The sequence below is a fragment of the Castor canadensis genome, chromosome 3 (assembly GCF_047511655.1).
Source record: "Castor canadensis chromosome 3, mCasCan1.hap1v2, whole genome shotgun sequence".
Taxonomy (NCBI): Eukaryota; Metazoa; Chordata; class Mammalia; order Rodentia; family Castoridae; genus Castor; species Castor canadensis.
The window spans coordinates 54,952,684-54,977,943 of NC_133388.1; the positions used below are offsets into that span (position 1 = coordinate 54,952,684).

The 25,260-nt window shown below is 36.6% G+C and overlaps 2 protein-coding genes across 3 annotated transcripts in view; both read left to right on the forward strand.

The window, feature by feature from the left end:
* The window catches only part of Sos2 (SOS Ras/Rho guanine nucleotide exchange factor 2), a 100,802-nt gene extending 86,090 nt beyond the window's left edge, over positions 1–14,712 (forward strand). The window contains exons 19-23 of one of the 2 annotated variants that reach the window (XM_074068022.1): positions 1,767–1,883; positions 2,950–3,211; positions 3,730–3,771; positions 11,809–11,918; positions 12,995–14,712. In XM_074068022.1, the coding sequence (XP_073924123.1) occupies positions 1,767–1,883; positions 2,950–3,211; positions 3,730–3,771; positions 11,809–11,918; positions 12,995–13,504 (1,041 nt within the window). In that variant the 3' untranslated portion in view covers positions 13,505–14,712. The remainder of the gene's footprint in view (positions 1–1,766; positions 1,884–2,949; positions 3,212–3,729; positions 3,772–11,808; positions 11,919–12,994) is intronic. The other variant, XM_074068023.1, reaches the window with a different exon arrangement.
* A 481-nt stretch (positions 14,713–15,193) lies between these two features.
* On the forward strand, positions 15,194–21,888 carry Vcpkmt (valosin containing protein lysine methyltransferase). Its single transcript, XM_020163889.2, has 6 exons — positions 15,194–15,570; positions 15,660–15,770; positions 15,934–16,003; positions 16,702–16,821; positions 17,795–17,899; positions 20,870–21,888. The coding sequence occupies exons 1-6, from the start codon at positions 15,305–15,307 to the stop codon at positions 20,882–20,884; spliced, it is 687 nt and encodes a 228-aa protein (XP_020019478.1). The 5' UTR covers positions 15,194–15,304; the 3' UTR covers positions 20,885–21,888.
* The last annotated feature ends 3,372 nt before the right edge of the window (positions 21,889–25,260 follow it).

Sequence of the window (25,260 nt, forward strand, 5' to 3'; positions counted from 1 at the left end):
ACAGCTCAAAAGGCCGCACAGGATTTATTGTTCTGGAAGGAGCCGTGTGGAGGCAAGAGAGCTGGAGCCCACAGCTGCTTACAGACTTGGAGTAGATATAGGGGAGCGGTCTGGAAGGGAAACCTTGCTGGGTGGGAAAATTCTTCAGGTGGAGTGGAGTCCATTGGTAGGGGAAGCTAGAGGAGATAAGTGGTAACTAGGTAGGTAAGTTGCTCAGGGAAACTAGAGGTGATAAGTGGTAATTAGGTAGATAAATTGCTGTTCCCAGACCTCCTGGCAAAGTGGTAGCTTGTCATTCCTTGAGGCTAGATGTGGTCCTTCCAGTGGGTGGTGGGGTGTCAATAAGCTGCCTGCAATGGTAGGGGGTCCAATTCTAAGGTGGCTTATTTTTGTTCACCCTAACAATTATCATTTGATCAAAGTACATTATATGCATGTATGGAAATACCACAGTGGCTTTGTATAATTAACATACACTGATAAAAAATTATTATCATAGCAAAGAATTAGAAAGCTCCTCTATAGATAACTATTTCTATGGGGATTAGTGAGATAAATTTTGGAATATGTTTGATGAAATACCATAGAGTTAAAATTTGTACTTTATAAGATAAATAAGCCACGTGGAAAAAGTTATTTGACTATAAACTTTTAAAAGATTTCAAATAGCTATAATGTCCCAATTGTGCAGAAAAAAATCTGTATGTATGTATGTTCATCTATTTGTACACATGGTAAAAAAAATCAGAAGATATCATAATAGTAAAATGTAAAGAGTGAGGTTTCTTGTTAGTGAGATTACTGTTTGTTTGGCGTTTTTCTTTTCTGTTTTATATTTTGGCATTTCCTAATGCCACAATCATCTCAATTTCCTACTTAAAAACTTAAATTTAAGGTTGAATACATTTTTGGTAAATATTTTTTGATATTAGAGGTTAACACATAACTTTAAAGTTTACAGATAACTTTAAAGTTTATTATTTTTCCTGAAATTACTTTTTTTTTCCTCTAGTACTGGGGCTTAAAGTCAGGGCCGTGTACTTACTAGGGAGGTAGGTGCTTTACCACTTTAGCCACTCCTTAGTCCTCTTTGCTTTAGGTATTTTTCTGAATAGGGTCTTGCATTTATTCTGAGACTGGCCTAGACCACAGTCCTCCTATTTATGCTTCTAGTGGTAGCTGGGATGATGTGCCACTATGCCCAGTGTTTACTAATTGACATGGGGACTGGAGAACTTTTTGCCCTGGCTGAACTTTTTGCACAGTCCTCCTGATCTCTGCCTCCCAAGTAGCTAGGATTTGCAGGTGTAAGCCAGCTTGCCAGGTGTTTGAATAGACCTTAATCCAATTCATCTCTGCTCTTTCCCCTGTATATTGAAATTGTATTATTGTGGTTTTTAACTAATTTTGCTTCTAAACACTTTTGTTAGGCTTCTGATAATCATTTTGTTATTATAGTGAGTAGGAATAAAGTTTAGTAAGGGACAACTAATACTAGCTGCTGAGCCATTAAGGTGGAAATAAATGAAAATCCATTTATCTTATTAATACAACTATAAGACTGGAATATAACTACTGTAGAAATTGTGCACTCTTATTCAAAAATAGAGAGTAGAATAAGCAGTATTTGTGAACTTTTCAGACATTGTTGTCTCTTGATTTGTTAATTTTTAGTATTAATATTATGAAATAATTTTTACCAAAATTTTAATAAAATCTTATGGTAATACTAAAATATGTCCTTATGGGCATTTCTTTAATTTCAGAGATTCTTTGAAAACCTTAACCCCATGGGAAGTTTATCTGAAAAAGAGTTTACAGACTATTTGTTCAATAAATCACTAGAAATTGAACCCCGAAGCTGCAAACAGCCACCTCGATTTGTAAGTCCTTTACAATTTTGAAAACTATTTTCTGTTCTTAAAAGTATTTTCAATATTTAATAACCTGTTCTCCTAATATTGTAATTTAATCAGGTAGCTGTTTTAGGTGCTTTATTTTACAATGCTATACTACTTCTAAAATATATACCGGGCTGGGGATGTGGCCCAGTGGTAGAGTACTTGCCTGGCATGCACAGGGCTTTGGATTCCATCCTCAATCCCCAGCATTGTGAAAAAACAACAGTTGTATGATATAGCTATACAGATCCATCCTTCCTTCCTTCCTTCCTTCCTTCCTTCCTTCCTTCCTTCCTCCCTCCCTCCCTTCCTTCCTTCCTCCCTCCCTCCCTCCCTCCCTCTCTCCCTCCCTCCCAGATTCAAGATTTCATGCATTGCTAGTCAAGTGATCTCTCACTGAGCTACACCCCAAGCTCAACTATGATGTAGATCTTCAAATGAAAAAAACCGGAGGCTCAAAAGGATCAGATAACTGTTGCAAGGCTGCATCACTAGATACTGGCACAGCTGAGATTTTAACTCAACTCTTGTAAATCTGAGTTCTGTGTTTTTTCATTAGGTTACCATTGCTACAGTTTAAAAAATGGGGCAAAGGTTAGGATTGGCAACAATGTTAGCAGTTTTCCCCAAAGGCATTGGGGACTGTTGTACAGGTTAATCATTTAATATAAGAAAAAGAGAAAAGATGGTCTTTTTTTTTTTTAATGAAGCAATAGCATAATGTATTGCATAAATTACATTCCCAGTAAATGTTTGTGAAGTTGATGTAGGTGATTTGAAAGAAGTTTAGATTTGAGTATCTTATACAAAAAGTTGTCCTCACACAAATTTTCAAGAATTTTATTTCTACAGCTATGCAAAATATTTAATTATATTCAAGTCCATCTTAAAATTAATATAGTCAAATCTAGAATGCCATGAGCTGCCCTTGCAGATTGAGATTTTATTACATTCTTTTAAACATGTGCTTGAGAATTAAAAAAATAGCTAACTCATAAAAACAAAATGCATACAAGATGATGATCTTAATTATGTGTGCTTTTCTTAGCCTAGGAAATCAACTTTCTCCTTAAAATCTCCTGGAATAAGGCCTAATACAGGCCGACATGGCTCTACCTCAGGTACTCTACGAGGTCATCCAACACCATTAGAAAGAGAACCCTATAAAATAAGCTTTAGTCGGATTGCTGAAACTGAGCTTGAATCAACAGTGTCAGCACCAACATCTCCAAATACACCATCTACTCCACCAGTATCTGCTTCTTCAGACCTTAGTGTGTTTTTAGATGGGGATCTCAGTAGTTCCTGTGGTAAGTATTTGATGAAAACCATTTGGTAAAAAAGGAGTTTGATGTTTCAGATAATTCTTTCATCTGTTTCATTAGGGAACTATAGAATCCTATGCAACCTATATTAGTGTGAAAAGTGACATCAAAATGAGAAAATGTGCTTAAAATGGAAGTCAAGTATCATTTATGCATTGTTTATGACTATTTTCTAATTTATTCATTCAACAAAGATTTATTTTATTGCTTTTTGGGCCCCACTACCACTCAAAAGGGAACAATAGATAATGAAGAAGGAAACAAGTACATTATTTTTGTGAGGAAAATTAAAAAGAGCTATGATAGAGAGGGAGTCAGTTACACTAAGAAAGGAAAAACAATCTGGGTACAAGGTATATTGGGTTCATTGAAAAAAATCACATGGAAGACATAGTAATAACATCCAATGTTACATGTATAGTACATGTTGCTTTATGCAAATGTTTAAAAAATAAAAACATACTAATTACTTTCCTTTTCAAATTAATTTCTCATTTCCATAGGCAGCAATAGCATCTTTGCTCCAGTGCTCTTGCCACATTCAAGTAAGTAAAAATATAAATTGATTCTAATGAAATGACTGTAAAAATAATAATCTGGTTGCTTAAATTTGTATTTGAATATTTTGGGACTTAGCAATATTTAAAGAATAAAAAAATGAAAGTAATTTTTTTCTTTTTTCCTGTCTTCTTGGTTTTTTGTTTGTTTGTTTTTTAATAGTACTAGGATTATGTTTGCTAGGCAGGTGCTCTACTGCTTGAGCCACACCTCTAGCCCTTTTTTACTCTGGTTATTTTTGAGATAATCTCACTTTTTTGCCCAAAATATCCTAGACTGACCATGATCCTCCTATTTTTGCTTCCTGAAGGAGTTGGGATGACAAATATGTACCACCATGCCCAGCTTTTTCAGTTGAGACAAGGATCTTTTTGTCCAGGCTGATCTGGAACTGTGATCCTCCTGGTCTTAGCTTCCATAGTAGTTGGGATGACAGGTATGCCATATGCCCAGCTATTGGTTAAGATGCAGTCTTGTAAACTTTTTGCTTGGGTTGGCCTCAAATTGTGATCCTCCTGTTCTCTGCCTCCTGATAGCTAGGATTACCAGTGAGCCACCAGTGCCCAGCTTGCTTATTTCCTTCCTTCCTTCCTCCCTCCCTCCCTTCCCTCCTCCCTCCCTTCTTTCCTCCTTTCATTTCCCTTCCCTTCTTCCCCCCCCTCCCTTCTTTCCTAGTGATAGGGATCCAACCCAGGGCCCCATGGAACCTCTACTTCTAGCATAAGATGTATATAATTTAGATAGTAGCAAGAATTTCTGTCATATGTTAAAAGTAAATTTAGTCTTTTCAGTGTTTAATTTCATATTTAATTCAAAATAAATTGTCAAAGTAATACCTGCATAGAATTTAAAAGACAAATAGTAACACTTAAAGTGAAACTAACAGCAGCTCCCTACTACTTGTTTCCCCTTTCTTCTTCACAATACTTTCATACTGATATTTTTATATTGTTCTCTCTTCTGAATCATTAGTTTTAGACAATGTGTACTGATTTCCTTATGGTAATGAGAATTCCATGCTCTACCTTGCCTATACTTGCATTTGGAACAAATATTCATTGCTAAATCAAGTACAAGGTATGCTATGACTGTATTTCATTTCTTACATAGTTTTGTTTTCTGGAGTTAATAATTGCCTCATTAATGCTTTGGGTTTGTTTGTTTAACACCTATTGCTCAGTCTTCCCATACCTTTCCATAGCAGTTTTCCATACAGTCAAGCCAATTAAGAAACTTATTAGTATTTTTTTTCTTTTTTAGTTTTCTTCTTAACCTGGAAACTTCTTCCTGGTATCCTTCATGGCACTCCTGTTCCAGTCTGGACTGGTGACTGTTTCAATCTCTGGCCCAGCTGTCTTCCTAGAACTTTCCAGAAATTCTGTTTCCCATCTGTGTTTATCTTTGCTTTTTGTATTCCTTATCTTCTTTCTTTCTTTTTTTTTGGTACTGGGGTTTGAACTCAGGGCCTCATGTCTGCAAGACAGGCGCTCTGCCACTTGAGCCACTCCGCCAGCCCCCTTGTCTTCTTCCTTGATATTCTTATTTTGGTAGGTGCCATCCTTCAGTAGCTATTTGAGAATATATGCCATAGAGAAATAAAATAATACATTTCTGAAAATGTATTATACGTTTCATTGTATTGGGGGATTTGTTTATTTGCTTGTTTGTTTTTGGTGGTACAAGGGTTGAACTCTGGGCCTCAAGCTTGCTAGACAGGTGATTATTATTTGAGCCACTCCGCCAGTCCACATTTAATTGTTTTGTGGCTGGATATAGAATTTATTTTTACTCAGAATCTTGAAGGCATTTCTCCACTGTCTTCTATCTTTTATAATTGCTGTTGAGAAATCTAATGTCATTTATTTATTTAGTGCACAAGTCTTGAATGCCTGATATATGTGAGAGATATGGCTATGAACAAATAGACAAAAATTCTTCTTTCAATGACTCTACAGTTTCAGTCTTTTTTTTAAACAGCCAAGATGTAACTACAGTTGCAAAGGGATCCAAAAACACAGTATCTTACATGAAATAGGAGTGTATTTCTTAGAATAGCCAGAGCAAGTAGACAACTCTGCTTCACAAGATTTTCAAGGTAGCAGATGTGGCTTCTATCTCTCTCTTGAGCAGCTGTTCCAGTTGTTACCATTTTTCAGCTAGCAATAAGGTGAAGGGTAAGGAGCTTTTTATGAAAACACGATCTGGGAGTTGCATCTATCTCTTCTGCTCTCATCCTAAAACTTAGTCACTGAGATGTACTTAGCTGTAAGGGAGGCTAAGAAATGCGATCTCTAACCAAGCAGTCATTTGCCTTACCAAAATTTATGGATTCCTATGGTGCTAAAAGTAAAAAGGGATGGTGTACTTGGAGACAATTCGCAGTTTTGCCACAATATATTTAGGAAACTTTTTAAATCTTCTCTTTATTCTTAATGACTATAAATTCACAATGAATTGCTTTGATATGGGTATTTTTTCCTTTCATTTTGCTTTTTTCTTAATGAACACTTTAAACTTAGAGGTTCACGTGTTTAATTTCTAGAAAATGTTCTTTTTATTTTTGGTTATTTTTTCCCCTACCACATTCTCTGACTCCCTTTGGGATTTCTGTTTTCTTATGTTGTACATCCTACATTGATCCTCCAATTTTCTTGTCTTTTATCTTCTGTTGTCCGTCTCTTTGTTGTCTTTTTCTTTTTTCTGGAAGATTTCCTCATACTATTTTTCAGTTCTTCTGTTTTCTTCATGTCATGATTTTGAACTTCTAAGACTCTTCATTGTTTTTTTCCAGATTATCTTTCTCCCCCCTTAGTATTAGGGATTGAACCCTGGGCCTAGCATGTAAGCTGTGCCCACCAGCAAGCTGTTTTCCCTAAAGGTCATATGAATGCTGTCAGGAATAATAAAACTTACATGCTTCCTTGTTCAGTTAGATAATAGAAAAAGAGATACAGAGACAAAATAACAAAGTGCTTTTCCAAAGAGCAAAGGATACCCTTTTCAATAGTACCCAGAAAAATCTCCTCTCATATTTCAGTGACCTGAATTAGGTCTCTTGCCTACAGTTCAAACAATCACTGTGAGTAACCAAATGGAATAAGATTCTGATTGACTCAGGCCTCATCCTAAAGGGTAAGGGGTAAGGGCAGCTTTCCCTAAAGTACACATGGCTGCATGTACAAGACAGAGGCAGATAAAAATCTGATCTTAAGAAATGAGACTGCAAATACCATGTCTACTTCTTGGGTGGAACTGGCATGCACTGGATGGGATTGGCTGACGAAAATCCACTGGGCATGGATTTCACTACCACTAAAAGGAATTTTGCTCTCAGAAATAGGGCAGAAGATGCTAGACAGGTGTGAGGAAAAGATCCACAGCAGGTAATGCTCCACGTAACCTCCCCTTACCACATCTACACCCTGTACTCATACTTTCTATGTGAGCTGTTGTCGCCTGAGCCAACATTACCCTTAAAGGTAATTGCAGTCACGTGATAGGGGTAGCAATTTTTGACATGGAATAATGAATTTAATATTTCTACTTAAGGCAAGTGCTCTAGTTCTGAATCCATTCCTTCTCCTGTCTCTCTTGGCTTCCACTGTAGCAAATTATATTAGCACACAGGATTAGAAGATGGGGGACAATCTGAATGTGGTAAGGGAGACATGAATGACTGCTAAAAATGTGATAAGCTAACTTTCTGGAGAAGTCTTGATAAGATATGTCTATCTCTGCAAGAGGATTTGGAAGTTGAGAATGTACAGTGAGATTACTACATGTGGCCGTGTAAAAAAATTTTTTTCATTTTTGCAAGAATCCTAAAACATGTTCAAGGCCCTGGGTTCTATCCCAGCACCCAAAACTAACACAATAACAAACCTGTAGCTTTATAAATCAGTGTAAAGTGGCTTACAGAGAAATCTACCAAATATGTTTATGTCACATCTTACTCATGACTTTAATGGCCCTAATGCTTTGACATTGCTGTATTGACATTTATGTATTCCTTATACATATGCATATAAGGAAGTTATATCCTTAACTTTCTAAGCATTCTGTCATCTACTCACTGTACCTGGATGAAATATAGTAGGATTTATCAATAGTAATGAGTAGTGGTCATGACTTGTTGACGTGTCCATTATAAACTTTAATTTTAAATCAGGCTTGGTGGTACATACCTATAATCCCAACACTCAGGGGGCTGAGGAAGAAGGATTGTGAGTTAGGGACCAGCCTAGACTACATAGTGAGACACTGTCTCAGTAAATAAATTGATGAATTAAGTAAACAAAAACTTTAACTCCAAATGGTTTATGCATAGTAACTGAGTTTGAGAGCTGAGAGATTTCAGCTATCATTTGTGAATTTTTATTTAGATTTACTCTGTATATCTGAATCTTGTTTTTTAAAATAAGATTGCATGGATAACATTCCTTGTAATCTTTTTTTTTTTTTTTTTTTTGCAGTACTGGGGCTTGAACTCAGGGCCTACACCTTGAGCCACTCCACCAGCCCAATTTTTTGTAATAGGGTATTTTTGAGATAGGGTCTCATGAACCATTTGTCTGGGCTGGCTTTGAACCACGATCTTCCTGATCTCTGCCTCCTGAATAGCTAGGATTACATGAGTGAGCCACCAGCACCTGGCTGTAATCTGCTTTTTGACAAAGAATATTTAATTTTTTAAAATAGCTTTTGGTCAGTTAATCACTCGAACCACATCATTTTTCACTGATTAAAAAAATAAAACTACTGGGGTTGGAACCAGTATGTACTCATATATGAAAATGGAAAAATGAGATCTGTTGAATCTATTGCAGGAATTGGGGCAGGAGGGAATAAAGGAAAATGATGGAGAGGGTGAATTCAACTATAATATATTATAAGAACTTTTGTAAATGTTACAATGTACCCCCAGTACAACAATAATATAAATAAATAAATAAATAGCACCTAGTTACACATGGCTTAAGTGTAGAGCACCTACCTACCTTGCAAGCACAAAACCCTAAAGTTCAAACCCCAGTACCTCACACCCCCCTAAAAAAAGAAGAAGGCTACCTGCTATATGATTCCATTTTTAATTGACATTCTGGAAAAGACAAAACAACAGGGACCAGTGATTGCCAGTCATATCTGTGGTTGCCAAAGACTTGAAATGACAGAGAGACTGACTACAGAGACACAGGGAAAGTTTGGGGGCAATAGAAATAGCCTATGTATCATCTGTGATGGTAATTTACATGACCATATATAAAATGTACACCTAAAAAGGGTAAAATTTATTCTGTGTAATTTATACCATAATAAGCCTGGCTTTAAAAAAATAAATAATAAACCTGACTTTAAAAAAATAACAAAAACCTGTACTTTTAAAAGTAATGACAGTGCTTAGCTTAATATTGTTTGTAATTTGAATCACCTAAATTTAATGAGAGTATTAGTTGAGAATGCTTTCTAAATTTTGTATTATATAAAGGCCTGAAAAAATGTATAAAATGAAATCTAGCCAATATGTAAAATTCCTTTTTTTACTTTTATTTCTAATATTCATTGAAATGCTTACCTAATAAATCTTGAAGGGTTACTTAATAAGTGGTTACTTAATAAATCACTAGAGAGGTGTTTCAATGGGTGTTTCAAAATAAAGATAAAGATATGTAGACATTAAGCAAAACTTAATCAAATGTTCTACATCTGGGTTTATAAGTATGGCTTTCTAAAATCATTTTGCACACCATTTTTTTACCATTAAAGTTTTAACTTATCAAAGTGATAATTCAAATACAAATTTTAGAAAATGTAAGCTATTTTTTGTTTTGTTCAGCAATATTAGAATTTTGGTGGAAGTTTTTGCAAGATTAATGTGAATTTAATTTGATTTTTTCATTTAAGTTTTAGATTTTGTTTGATACCATTTGTTTAATTTTTATTATCATACATTAATAGTATACAAATGTCTCATTGTGATAATTCCATGGATGTGTACAGTGTACTTTGAACAAATTCACCTCCTTTAGTATATTCCCTTAGCCCAGCACCTTCCTCTCCCCTTTTTCAAACAGTATTTGGTACATTTCATTTTACTATTTTTAGATACCATTTCAATGATAGTACAAACATACACACTTTAGTAGCTTTTTTATGGACACTCTGAAGTAATATTTAAATAGCAACCTTGCCTGCTGTTTTATTAAAATCTAGACTTGTGACCATTTGACTTTTTAAACTCATGGCATCTTTATCAAAGATAAATTGTGTAATTGGTAGAATTGCTTGGAAAACAATAAGAACTTACGTGAGTCATTTGATTGACATTGAATACTGTAAGTTTGTTTTATAAAATTAAAGAGAACACTTGTCAAACTACAAAACTGTGCTTTAAGAAATTTTTTTTGGTGGGACTTGGATTTGAACTCAGGGCTTACTTACATGCTTACAAAGCAAGTGCTCTACCATTTGAGCCACAGTCCCAGTCCATTTTGCTTGGGTTATTTTGGAGATGGGGGCTCGCAAACTATGACCAGAGTGACCTTGAACTGTGATCCTCTCCATCTCATCTTCTCAAGTAGCTAGAATTAGAAGAGTGAACCACTTTCGCCTTTCTAAAAAATACTTTGTTTTTTGGCAGTACTGCAGTTTGGATTCAAGGCTTTGCACTTTGCTAGGCAAGTGCTTGAGCCATGCTTCTAGCCCTCAACGTACAAAATTTGTATATATTTCTACATCATAAGAATTTTTATTTATGACTATAGATTTTATTTATGAATGAAATAAAATAGGAAAATATATTTAAAAGGGATTATGTTTGCAGAGGACTTCTTCAATATGTCAGATTTCTTAAATGTACACATGTATTTTAAATGTACATTTAATTAATGTTTAAGAAACCAACCAAAATAATGATAAAATTAAAGTGTTATGCATGTTGTCAGTGGCAAAAAAATCTCTACATGGATATTCCATAAACACTTTACTTAGTATGTTTAAAGTTAAATTAATAACTTCTTTCCCAAGTACTCCTGTGAACCCTATCTCAGCTTAATGACAGGACATGTTACAGCCTTTATAATTAACTGTGTGTGTGGAGAGAAACCAAAGAGTTGGCCATAGTTAAAGATTTTCAGAAAAATCATATGAGCTGGCTACCATTGGCTCACACCTGTAATCCTAGCTACTCAAGAGGATCATGGTTCAAAGCATAATCTATTTGCTCAGGGAAATAATTCGTGAGATCTCATGTCAGAAAAAAAAAAAATCACAAGAAAGGACTAGCTGAGTGGTTCAAGTGGTGAGAATGGTTGCCTAGCAAGTGTGAGGCCCTGAGTTCAAACCTCAATGCTGAAAAACAATTATTTGAAAAAGACAAAAGAAACAGATCAAGATAAAAATAGTTCTTATTCTGTGTCTATCTCTGACTTATTCAGGGATAAATTGTAAATTTCCCTTAAAACTTATTTTTTATAAATTTCCTTTAGTGTGGTTATATCATTTGTAGATTATAAATGAGTCAGAGATAGACTCATACAAAGAGAAAGAGTTACATGATATAATTCTGCCTCGTGTTTTTCTGTGTGGAGGTTTTATTATCATTTTGTAATGTGCTTGATTCTAGCTGCTTCAGAAATACATGGTTCTCTGCTTAGGATGGTCTTTCTCTGAAAGTTACTACATATATACAAACATGTTTTTGCTTTTATGTGGCTTTGTTTTAGGTTTTAAAAAGGCTTTTGGAGGACCAGAATTTCATTATTAAACTTAACTAAATAGTATGCTTTATTTAGCTAGCGTACCTACCCTGTACCAGGCACTGTGGTAGGTACCAGGGATACAAAAATATACACTGTCCCCAGAAGTTTACAGTTTAATGGAAAGGATAGATAAACCCCACAAGCAGCTGTGTAACAGATAATACAGTTTGACAAATACCACAGCAGAAGTGATCACAAGTTGTGATGAAGTTTTGTCATGTAATCGCACTGTGAATTGTGGCTAAATTAGTCTTTTCCTCCCCCCAGAGTCTTTCTTCAGTTCATGTGGTAGTTTAAATAAACTAAGTGAAGAGCCACTGATTCCTCCCCCTCTTCCTCCTCGAAAAAAGTTTGATCATGATGCTTCAAATTCCAAGGTAATCACCAGGACCTAGGTTTGTCTCAACATATTCAAAGTTATGAATCTTCCAAACTGTGCTCATTCTTATAGTCCGTCAGTTATATTTTGGCTACCCTCTATGGTTTTTCAGTATCTAAATTGTTCTGCTTGAAAAATACTTGCAGTAGTTGTTTAATCTTTCCTTAAATGGGGGGCAGGTCACAGATACTCAGAAGTCCATTTTCTTTCTGGTGCAGATGGAAAGAACTTTAATATTAAAAGGATTCTTCAAATTTTCAACCAGTACTTCTCAAATTTAAGGGTACATCAAATCACCTGGATCCTGGACCAGTGGTGCATTTTTATAATCCTAGCTATTTGGAAGACCGAGATTGGAAGGATGGCGGTTCAGGTCCAACCCAGGCAAATAGTTCATGAGAACCCCATCTCCAAAATAACCAGAGCAAAATGGACTGGAGGAGTGGCTCAAGCGGTAGAGCACCTGCTTTAAGCGTGAAGCCCTGAATTCAAACCCCAGTACCACCAAAAAAAAAAAAATCACCTAGACAGATTTGTTGAAACCAGATTGTTGAACTCAATCTGAGTTTCTGATTCAGTAGGTCTGAAATGGGGCCCAATAATTTGCTTTTCTAATCAGTTTTCCAGCTGAAGTTGCTGGTCCCTGGTTTACACTTTGAGATCCACTGCTGTAAGTGTCACTGGGGAAAACAGTGACAGTAGATACCTAGTAAGTAAAGCAGGACATTGAATCCCCTTGGCATCATATCCTTTCATGTATACAACACTATGTATTACTTTCACTTACCTATTATAAATAAAATTTATAAATTTCTGAAAAAAGTAACACAAAGCAAGATAACTTGAGGCTTTATGTTTTAAGATTTTAATGAAAACATCTCATATATTCAAGTATTAAACTGAGCCCTTAATTAAAATTAGAAGTGATTTAATTATAAATCTGATAATTATAATTAAATTAGATTAATTTATTCGAGTCTATAGATTTAGCTTGACACAGAAAAATTTTTCAGTCTTTTGAAATTGTTTTATACGTTTCAGAATATAAGTGTAGTTTAATCTTTTTTTTTTTAGGGAACTATGAAATCAGATGATGACCCTCCTGCAATTCCACCAAGACAGCCTCCACCTCCAAAGGTAAAACCCAGAGTTCCTGTTCCTACTGGTGCGTTTGATGGGCCTCTGCATAGTCCACCTCCACCACCACCAAGAGATCCTCTTCCTGATACCCCTCCACCAGTTCCACTACGGCCTCCAGAACACTTTATAAACTGTCCATTTAATCTTCAACCACCTCCACTGGGACATCTTCACAGAGATCCAGAGTGGTTCAGAGACGTTAGTACGTGTCCAAATTCTCCAAGCACACCTCCTAGCACACCCTCTCCAAGAATACCACGTCGATGCTCTGTGCTCAGTTCTACTCACAACCCTCTTGCTCATCCTGCAGCTCCCCCTGTTCCACCAAGGCAGAATTCAAGCCCTCACCTACCAAAACTGCCACCAAAGACTTACAAACGGGAGCTTTCACACCCCCCATTATATAGACTGCCTTTGCTAGAAAATGCAGAAACGCCTCAATGACCATTGCCATATATAGTCATTGACACTGGAATAGTATTTGTAAAGGTTTTTTTAAATTATTCAAAAAAGGCATAGTATTTTAGTACTTTTTACAAATAATCCTTTACAAAAATGCTACTGATCAAATAAGCTTTTAAGAATTGGAAAAATAAAAATACAGAAGTCCTTCACCATTACCCTCAGGTGATCAGTAGCATTGCCTTGTCTTGGATCCTCAGTGCTGCCAAAAGGCCAGTATAATGAATTGATATTTGCACTGTAGAATGCTAAAATATGGCTTAAAGTGATACTGATTGCACTGAAAAGGGATAGTGCTTTTGTGGAATTTTTCAAATTCAAGTAATAGATGCCTTTTTAAGGCAATGAATTTACACAAATTTAGAGGGTGTATTACGGTGTTACTGGTTTTTAAACCTTTTTGACCATCTTCTAGTTTTTACATCTAGGAGAATTGTGAATAATACCCACTGTTCTTAAACTCTTTAATGCCATGTCTTAAATGCCAGTATTTGCTGCTGAAGACAAAAAGGAAAAATGGAATGGAAATAATAGAATGAACTGTGTTTATTATTTTGTCAAAATGTAAACAAAGATTACATAACCCAATTATAACAGAGAAAAGGGCATGTATCTCACTCAGATGTGCCTTTTGTTTTTGCAGAGATGGTGTTTTTAGCTAATGAGTTGCCTATTGTTTTGGAAAACAAATATGCCATGATGTACAGTTTTGTTTATATTGTATATTTAAAGATAATGCTAATAACCTATATAAATTTAAGTGACTTGAGGACTATTATACAATCTGCTACTTTACTAATTCATAAATTCAAAAGAAAAGTTTCTTATGGCAGAGGAACCAACTTGGCTTGTCTTCAAAATCTAGTAACTTTTTCTCTAAATCTCATGTTAACTGAAATTTTTAAAACAATATTTTTGTTAGATTGGTAATATTTAAACCAGCAAATAGTTAAAGCTTTATTAAACTTTTTAATCTGAGAAGTGAGTAAAACTTTTATTTGCCATTTGGACCGTTTAGTTCAAAGTGATGAAAGTATGTTCACGCTGATAGTGCAGTAGCAGCAGTTGTAAAGTAGCCAAAAGCCACGTTGTTTATTTACTGGTCTGTGGCCTTTTACTGTGCTTTGTATCAGAGTTCTTAACAAGATTAATAAATCACCTCAGTCTTAATTTTTAAAAGGCCTTTAAAATACGTGTGTTCATTTTAAGGAACAAGGGGAGGTAACTGAGTCCTGTAGTACATACAGATACACACCTTATTTTCAGTATTTTATGCAATCCCAACGAATTTAGGTGATAAGGATGTCAGAGGGATAACTCTTTCCGCTGTTAAACGCAAGGGACATCTTTCTAGCAACCATTTTTATGCATTCATGCGAAAAACTAGAACAACGCAAGGAAACTTCCTGACTGTAGCTATGTTTGGTAAGGTCTGGGAAGCTGCTGGGATTTACGGTCAGTAATTGCTGGAAGCTAGTGTCCAACCATGTAAAAACAACCAGGTCTGCTTTGTCTTCTAAAGGGCAGACCTCAACATTGCTTGTACAGAAAAGTGACGCAAGCCGCGCGTTTGTTCGCTAAGCCGTGTCCGTGACGTGGGGAGGCTGAGGGAGGCGGGGCCAGCGCCCGGCCCCGCCCGGCCTGCGTCCCGCCGCCTTCCGGGCTTTGTTAACTCGCGCACGCGCCGTGGACACCAGTGCGCGGCTAGGAGGCGCGGGCCTCTCGCATGCGGGAGGTGCGTGTGTGACGTCAGTGCGTGCTGCTGCTGGCTGTGGTGCCGCCATGGCGGCTACCCTGGAGTGCTCGGTGGAAGATCCGCTGCGGAGCTTTGTGCGAGTTCTGGAGAAGCGAGATGGGACGGTGCTACGACTACAGCAGTATGGCTCCGGCGGCGTGGGTTGCGTTGTTTGGGACGCTGCCATCGTGCTTTCTAAGTACCTGGAAACGCCCGCGTTTTCTGGTGATGGAGCCCACGCTCTGAGCCAACGATCGGTGCTGGAGCTGGGCTCAGGTACCGGGGCCGTGGGGCTCATGGCCGCCACCCTCGGGTAAGAGCTGGGAGAGGGGGCTCCTGTTTACTTGGGAAACTGAGTGCTGGTTCTACCGTGCCTTTGCCTCAGTGGAGGTTATTTTATAGGGCAGATGTTGTGGTCACCGATCTTGAGGAATTGCAAGACTTGCTGAAGATGAATATTAACATGAACAAGCATCTTGTCACTGGTTCTGTTCAAGCCAAGGTACTGAAATGGTTTGTATGGCCTTTCAGCTTGTTTTAAGATAACGACTTGTACTTTGCTTTCAATTGCATTTCACTAAAAGCATGCTTAATAGGAAGGCCTGCTTCTTTATAAAGCAAGAGTATTTCACATTGTTAACGCAACCGTTAAAAATACTTGTTTGACATTTTGAAGGGGGGAAGAAGTAGGCGATTTTCCTTCACCAGACTACATACTGATGGCGGACTGCATATACTATGAAGAGGTAAGTGTTGGGTGAGTGAAGTTTTTCTGGTAAATGAACCATATTTTGTGTATTCTAAAGCACACATTTCTTCACATTTTAACATCTTTAAATTCAGAATGTTTGTCCTACAGTTGCGGTAAAGATAAAAAAATAAAAGTCATTAAGGATTACGTATATACACTCTTTGAAACGTTTTATATGCATTTTACTAGAAACTTCTGTAAACATGTAAAAGGAATCTACCATTTGAATTTGTTATGAAAAGCTGAGATCACCTTTTTTCCTTGGCTGTTCCCAGTGAAATTAATCACATTGAGAATTAAAATGTAAAGAATTCATTGTTCTGTGGCAAGATTTATTAAGCCTGCGGAATGACTCTTCCTTAAGTATCAGTTTATATAGTATTGTGGGCGTTACTTTTAAAATAATAAGCACTGAGTCACCTCACATTTAAATTAGGGTCAGACTTAAATTTGTAGGATAAATTGTTGATTGCTTAATTACTATGTTAAATTAGATTAAACGGAATTTAACTTTTAAGAATGAAGTTGATTCTGGTTTTTTTTTTTTTCTCATAGAAATGCCAAAATGCAGGCAGTTACTTGAATCCTTTCTCTTCGAACAAATCAATATAATAGTTGATTAACTGAGATAGTTTGCCAGTCATTAGTTACAGAACTAAGTCATAAACAAAAAGTGTATTTCTTTTTGAATAGTCTTTGGAGCCATTGCTGAAAACTCTAAAAGATCTCAGTGGATCTGAAACTTGTATTATATGTTGTTATGAGCAACGTACAATGGGAAAAAATCCAGAAATTGAGAAAAAATATTTCGAGGTGAGTACTCTATTAGATCTTTCTTTGTAATGATTTCCCTTCAGAGAGGCTGCATGTGACTGTTTTAGTATTTTATGGTAATTAGGGGTATGGAAAACATTCTGTTTTTATAAACCCAAGGAGTTCCCTTCACAATTCATAATTCTACAAAGTCACCCACTACTGTTTTTCTGATCCTTTATTTCTCTTTCTTTTCCAATTAATTGATAGTATCTCTACAGAACAATGTAAAATAGTAATTATGACATTCTTTTATGACAACGTTTTTAATGTTTCATCATTAGCACAATGCTGGTTTTTGGAACATACCAATGTGCTAGAATTGAAAAGGTGATACATTTTACTTCTGTGTTTTTCTCTTCCTTTTTATGAAACCTCTGACTTAGACCTATTCTCAGGATTTTTTTTTCTTTTTTTATAAAATGGGTAAAGATTCACAAGAATTGTAAAAGGAATACATAGCATCTTACATATATTTCACCTTTTTAACCCTATTGGTGATCTATACCAATGCTCTTTTATGGGAAAAAATTCATCTCATTATAAGTGATTCCTCTTGAGGGTATGTCTTTGTAGCCCTGAAATTTTGTCTGCTTAAAGGACTACTTTGGGTTAATGAAAAAGAAAGTATATAATTTCCTCAAATAACAGTAAATTTTTCATGTTTTTCTTGAATATAAAGAATGTTAGTAAACTTTTGAAGTTACGTATAAATGAAAATTTTGTATTGTTAAATAGTTTTTATTAAGGTAAAACATAAAATACACATATATCAAGTGCCCAGCTTAATCTTTCATGTGTTTCCATCTAGCTAGCTACTACCCAATATACAGAACATTTTTAAGACCTCAGAAAGCTTCTCACATTGCCCCTTTACCAGTCAGTACTCCTCCAGAAGTAACAACCATTTTGAATTCTGTCACCAAGGTCAATTCATATTACTGAGTATGAAATGTGTGTCATAAACTTACAGCTCCTTCAACTAGACTTTGACTTTGAAAAAATTCCTTTGGAAAAACATGATGAAGAATATCGAAGTGAAGATATTCACATTATATACATCAGAAAGAAAAAATCAGTAAGTACATTTCCAGTTCTTCTTCTTCTGAGATTTCACCAACTGGTCAGTGTCTGTGGGGTTAGGTATGCTCAAGGCCTTAATCTTGATGCAGTAAAACAGCTATGATGGTTCACTGGACCTCAGGCCCTGTCTTAGTATTAAGATCATTTAATCTATCTTGCCTTGAGTTCTTGTTTTAAAATAAGGCAGAAGGCTGGAGGTGTGGCTCAAATGGTAAAGTGCCTGCCTAGCAAATGCAAGGCCATGAGTTTAAACCCCAGTACCAGCAAAAAAGATAAAATAAGGCAGAGCCAGACATGATGGTGCATACCTGTAATCCCTATTATCCCTGCTGAGGCAGGAAGGTGGTGAGTTGGAGGCCAGCCTGTACTACATAGCAAGGCACTATCTCCAAAAACAAAGAGCCCCCATCATGTGAACAGATCTGGTGCAGACAGCCCTTCCTCCTGGGAAATGAGATTCCATTTCACAACATATGGAAGTTGGTGCTAAGCTGTTGGTGGATGATCTGCTTCTGTGTCAAGGCTTCCCACAGAGCATAACAGCTCCTCACTGCAATCTATTAGAAGTCATCCCTGGACACAGGCTTGTAAAAAATAAAATTAAATTAAAAAAATAAAAGTAAATAAATAAATACGGCAGGCCTTTTTTTGTTTTTGTGATGCCAGGTATGGAAACCAGAGCCTTGCACACGGTAGACTTCACTGAGCTAAACCTAAAGCCTGGTAGGCTTTTTTTTTGAACAGCACTGGGGTTTAATCTCAAAGTCTCACACTTGCTAGGAAGGCGCTGTACCACTTGAGCCATTCCACTAGCTCTTTTGTATGTGTTGGGTACTTTTGAGATGGGGGTCTTGCTTTTTGCCCAGGCTGGCCTTGAGCTGCGATCCTCCTGAGTAGTTAGGATGACAGGCATAAACCAGTAGCACCCAGCCTCTGGTAGTCTTTTTTTTTTTTTTTTTTTAAGTTCTTACCATCTATAAATTATATAGCTTTGTGATTACACATGTTGGCACTTAACGGTAGCATGATAACTGAGATACTCAACTAAAAAGTGGAAGTTTGTTTTGGCTTACAGTCTCAGCCCATGATTGGTTGGCCTTGTTATTTTGGGGCCTATACCAAGCAGTAGATCATGGGGTCATGGCAGGTGCATGTGGCAGAGGAAACCTGCTACATGCAGGTTTCACTGAGAAGGTAATGGGGAGGGTTGGGGGATTGAGTACTACTGTCATCCTCAGAGGGAGGGAAGGAGGAACGTGCAGGGTACCACTGTCATCCTCAAGGGCACGCCCCTAGTTCAAACCCTAATATCACCAAAAAAACCCAAAAATTCCCTGATGACTGGACATCCTCCCAACTAAGCTTCACCTCTTAAAATTTTCACCGCCTCCCAAAGCACCTTGTGCCAGGGAAAACCTTAAACACATGGGCCTTTGGGAAACAGGCAGATGTGCCCATAAAAGAAAATCGCCCTCAATTAAATAAAGTTTATGCATGACCTCCTCTTTTGGTACCTCTGTTTCCTAGCATAAGTCACATTTTATGCAAGTTGCATCTGGGACACCTCAAATTTGAACCTATAGAAGGGAAGAATTTTATCTCATCCATTTTGTATCCTCAGCATCTTTTGTAAATGTGCCTGATATAAGGCAGAGACGTTGTGACTTTTTTTGAATTAATGATGCTAAAATTTAGTAACCTCCCCCCCCACTCACACACTTGTTTCTACTATCTTTGCTTTTCATGAAGTCTTCTAATTATGTGAGTTCTAGCCGAAAGCAAATATAGCATGGTTTTAGGGAACAAGAGTAGGTGTTAATTCTCAACCATGAATAGAAGGTGTTAGAGCTAATCCTCAGGAAAGAAAACCATGAATCTCTTGTTTCTGTGTATTTGGCTATTGTGCACATCATATAAATGTAATCACATATTATGTGGCCTCTTGTGTGTAGCTTCTTTCACCCAGCATAGTATTTTCAAGGTTCAAGCATGCCTCAACATTTTACTTCTTAGTCTTACTAATTTTCCTTTGTGTGCTCATACACATTTTATCCATTCATTCATCAGTGGCAGCACTTCACTTGCTTTCTTTTGTCTATAATGAATAATGCTGCTGTGAACGTTCACATAGAAGTTTTTGTGTGAGCATATTTTTTCAAATCTTTTGGGTATATACCTAGAGTGGTATTGTAGGTTTTGGGGGACTCTGTTTAACTTTTTGAGGAATTGCCAAACTATTCCAAAGCTACCGTTACCATTTTATATTCCCACCAATAGTTCATGAGGGTTTCATTTTCTCCGCATCCTTGCTAACACTTGTCATTGTTTATTATTTTGGCTATAACCATCTTAGTAGGTGTGAAATAGAATCTCATTGCTTTTATTTTCATTTCCTGAATGACTAATGATGTTGAGTATCTTTTCATGCCTGTGGAGAAGGACTTTGCCTGTTTTCAAATTAAGTTGTCTTTTTACTATCCTAAGAGTTCTTTATATGTACTAGGTACCAGATGCATGATTTGCAAATTCTTCCTCCAGCTCTCTGGGTTTTGTTTTGTTTTCTTTTCTTTTCTATTTTGTAGTGAAACCTTAGCGGTACAAAGGTTTCTACTTTTAAAAGTAAAACTTTTTTAGCTTTTTTATTAATGTATATTAATTGTACAGGAGTTTCGTTGTGATATTTTCTTACATGCATATAATGTACTTAGGTAATTTTCACCTGCCTCTATTACTGTCTTACCCCTCCCCCCAAAAGGCTTTTTTAATTTTGATAATGCTCAGTGCATTTTTTTCATGGTTGCTTGTGCTTTAGGTATGAGCTACAAACCATCTCTAAACATTTACACATGGTTATTCACTTGAATTGCACTTAACCACTACTGCCTATATTACCTAGTATTAAGTACCCAGTAAATACTTGGTGATGGGAAATCAGTGTCTCAAGATTCCTTTATTTTTTTAATAGAAATTGCCATCGTGAAACTTTAGCCATCCAACCCACGCCTCTGACAAGCTTGGTGAACTAGAGGTACGAAAGGAATGGAGCATGTGAATACAGCATGGGAAGATTGTGTGTACGGACTTCCCAGCATGTCCTTAGAGATCTGATACATGGGTGACAACCAGCATGGGTTGCCTGACAGTGGCCCTGAAACCCAACTTAGGTTTACAGAGCTCAGCACCAAGTTCTGCTTAAAAGAGACCTTGGGCATCAGCCACTCAAATAAAAATAGTTGTTAAGGTTAGCCTAAAGTCTGCCAGAAATAAATAATAAAGCAGCATGATTCACTGGGCATATTTTCAGGAAATTAGAAATCTAGTTTGTAACGATATGTATCTATTACTATATAATGTTTCAAATTCCCAGCTAGTAAATTTTAGTTTATCCTCAAGAAATTTCACTCTTATATAATTGTGTAGTAGTTTTATCTTTTGTTTCATGTATCTTTAATACTTAAATATTTTCACTTTTAAAAAAACTTGAGAATGATATCTTGTATACGGATATTAGCCAGAGGCATGTGAATGATTTCAACAGTGAATGATACTGTTGTGAATTACTAAGAAGACAAACCAAGAGATTGGGAGAACAAAAGGTATCTTCACAAAACTAACTACTCATTTGGGAAGAAATAAGAATAGAAAGCCCAGTTTCAGGTTTATGCATATATGTGTCTTGTGCAATTTTCCTCTTATATATCTTCCAGGAAAATCTAGTTTTTAAAACACTGGTATTAAGTTACCTTGTTTACATGAAACAGATGTTTGAGTACCTACAAATGTAGTTCTGTATACATTCATCAAACTGTTTTTACTGTGATTTCTCCATTTTTTGTTATGATAATCATCTGTTCACATAGACTAATCGGTGAAGGACTTTAATCACACCAGTTCCAAAGAGTAGTAACCACACAGAAACTGGTATTTATAGGCATTGGTGCTAGATGCACATTTTATGTGTTAAAATAAACATCGTTTTTGAAACTCTGTGACTTTGTGAATGTCTCAGAAATTGTTTTAAAGAAAGTGAACATCTAAAGTCGGTAACTGGTTTCTAGAAAAAGCAAAGGCAACCCAGATAAGAGACTTTGAAGATCAAAGTCAAAAGAAATTTCTTCACTTTCAGTTTGCTTTGCTGTTCTTTTTCAAAACACTTTATTTATATTGCCCTTAGCATCTTATTAAGCAGTTTGGCCTGGGCATTTATTGTAACATAAGTGTATGATGGTTTGGTAGTTGCCACTATTAGTGAGATAGTAGGACAAATGATCACTTTCTAGCTCTAAATTTGACATTGACTTTAGTAAAGTACCAAGATTCCTCACATCCCTTTTCACCCTCCTTCGATTTTTATGCCCTCCTCTTCCTTTCACTCAACTTTTAACATATACTGCCCAGGGTTTTTTTTTTTTTTTTTTTTTTTACCTAAAGTGTCCCAAGATTTACTGTATTAAAAACCCAGCTCCTTTACCCAGGACAGGTGCAACTTAACAGTCCAAAATTTTCTGGAGGAATCAGGCTGAGGTCACGCCCTTACTTGCCTTCCCTCCCTGTTTCTTGGTCCCACCTCTATATTAAGTCACTGCTTCTGAGGAACTGACTTAAGTACTGATCGAAGAGGTAATTTGTAAAAAAAAAAATCTAGTGGGATTTTTTCCCCCTCTCTATTTTGGAATAAGACCAACACTGAAATTGCAAGGTGCCATATCCCACATTCTGAAATCAGAACCCCTAGTGGTTCACATTATTGAACGCTGCAGGGCTTAGCTAAGGGGTGCCAGTTCAGACAACAAGTAACTCACCAACTACCATTCCACACAGCCAGGGAAGCCTGGGAGGACTCCTCATTTGGAGGAGTGCAGTGATGGGAATGAGATTTAGTCCTGTGGACTCTCCCTATTGGAATGAACAGTGCATCTGCTAGGAACTACAGGAAGGAGAGCTGAGGGAATAGGATTAACTCAAGATCCAAGATGCTTGTTAACCAGCATTTTCCCCTCTGGTTGGATTTGTGTTTATCCAGCAGATTAACTTCCGTTATATTATCCCAGATCCTGGAGATAAAATTGGAGAGGTGTTATGGGCACTGTGAGGAAAAGGGATAGATGGACCTGCCAGCCTGAAAATTGAGGAATGGGTTGGGAGCTAAAAGACTTCTGTGACATGGGGGATGAAAAGGCAGGTACAAGAAGACTAATGAGATGTAATGGGCTAGCTGAGGATCAGCCAGAATATAGCTATGGCCTGATCTCAAGGCAATGTCAATGTCTGGAGAACTGCTGAAGAGTGACCAGGGTCCTCTGAGTGAGTGGGGGAGACTTACACACAAGGGGAACCATAAAGTAGTATCAGAATGCAGTTGTAGTCAACTAGGAAAAGGGTGGCAACCCTATAATAAGGCATTGTCTGTCAAACCCAGGCTGCATGTGAGGTCACTTAGAAAATTGAAAGCAAGCAAAAGTCATACTCAAGCCCATCCCATTCCCATTAAATCAGGTATGGCATTTGTTATTAAAGGACTACAGATGGTTTTAATGTTTTGCCTAAGTTGAGGACCATTGCAGTAAGGAAATCTTTTAGCATCTCCTTCCCAAGGGGAAAGAAAGTATATGGAAAACAAAATCTGTTCTGCATATGGAGGAAAAACAGTCTGACATGGAGTCCTCTGTAAGATAGGTTTTAAAATACATAGAACTGAGCTATGCTGAAATAGACTACTAAAATACTTGAAAATGCAGAGAATCTGGTCAAGAAGGTACAGGTGATGCTACTCAAGATGAAAGGAGGATTCACAGGAAAATTGTTAAGAGGGTTCATCTCAGTGACTTGAGTCTCTTCTGTATGCTAGTTATAAGTAAAGATCTATGAGGCTGCCTAGCTGCATCTTCATCTCCTTCAGTCCATAACCAAGGGTCTGTGTGAATCACATGTTTGATGAATTTGGCTCTAAAGTTAGGTTTAATTGTAAGAAGTATAAATCCAGAATGTTAGTGGGATTTTTTTATACCACATACCTTTTCCGTTTTTTTACTTTTCCTTTTTAAATTTTCTGTGTTAAATATGATAACTCAAATTTTAAATAATTTTAAAGAGCAGGACATAGACGACTGTTGTTCTGCTCGTTCCCTGTAGGTGGCATTACTTGACTTTGCCTTTGAACATAACAAAAAAGTTGTAAAAAGAATCTATTTTGAATTGCAATCACCCTTGGATTTTAAAGATAAACTAAATTTGATTTTTAAAAAAGGCTACCTATTGTAAGTTCCTTGCAGAAGATAACATGATGTAAGTAAAACTGGATCCTTATAAAATTGCATTTGGTTTATCTGTCTACCCATTTCATTCTGATACACCTTTTGAATATTTATAAAACTACAGAAATTCAGTTCATAAAATATTTTATCTGCTATTGGGATTTGAGAGGGAGACAGACATTTAAGAGGCTAATTAGTTCAATTGAAGTACTAATACTTAAATTCACCTTGAAAGTGTCTTTTACACAAAGCATGATTTTTACATCTGAAGTACTTGAAGCTTCTAATTAATTTTAATTAGTTTTTCAAACCAGTGTTCCTCATTAGAGTAGTAGCTGTTGCATCAAAAGATAAGTCCTGTCTGTCTGGTTATCCCAGAATCCTATAATCTTAGAGCAGTTGTTTGGCATTTTCTCCTCTTAAGAAACATTGGGATTTCAGTTTTGATTCTTTGATAGAAACATTGTAAAGGAATTTTAAGTTTTCCAGAGAGACCTAATACAAAAAGAAAATTGTGGCAATATGAAAAGTAATGGGAAAGCTAAGTTCTTGTTTTTCATAATTTTGGATAAGAAAACAGTAAATTCTCTGTAATTAAAACTGCTGGGGCTTTGGGGGTCATTTGAGACCTTGTCTTAAGATCTTATGGGTTAGTGGAGTTCTGTAAATATTTCCTGAATCCTCATTAATTGTGAGATACATTCTAAGTAATTTACGTATTTATTTTTTCGGTACTAGGTTTTGAACTCAGGGCCTTGTGCTTACTAAGCAAGTGCTCTACCACTTGAGCCATGCCCCTACTCTGTTTTTGCTTTAGTTATTTTTCAGACAGGGTCTCAGCCTTCTTGGCTTTTTGCATGGGGTTAGCCTCAAACCATAATCATCCTACCTATGCTTCCCACATAGCTGGGACCACAGGCCCAGGTGGTTTGTTGAGATGGGGTTTTGCTTTTTGCCCTCAACCTGCAATCCTTCCAGTTTCTACCTCCTGAGTAGATGGGATTACAGGCATGTACCAGCCACCTGGCCCAGTAATTTACTACTAATTACAAGATACAATAGATTGCAAATAATAGATAAAAATATGCTAGTGCGAGTTATC

What these genes read in the sequence shown, in the direction of transcription:
- Vcpkmt (XM_020163889.2), top strand. Translation starts at nt 15,305, where the DNA reads ATGGCGGCTACCCTGGAGTGCTCGGTGGAAGATCCGCTGCGGAGCTTT. An exon ending in CTCATGGCCGCCACCCTCGG is followed by an intron (nt 15,571 to 15,659) that starts GTAAGAGCTGGG and finishes GTTATTTTATAG; the next exon opens with GGCAGATGTTGTGGTCACCG. An exon ending in ACTGCATATACTATGAAGAG is followed by an intron (nt 16,004 to 16,701) that starts GTAAGTGTTGGG and finishes CTTTTTGAATAG; the next exon opens with TCTTTGGAGCCATTGCTGAA.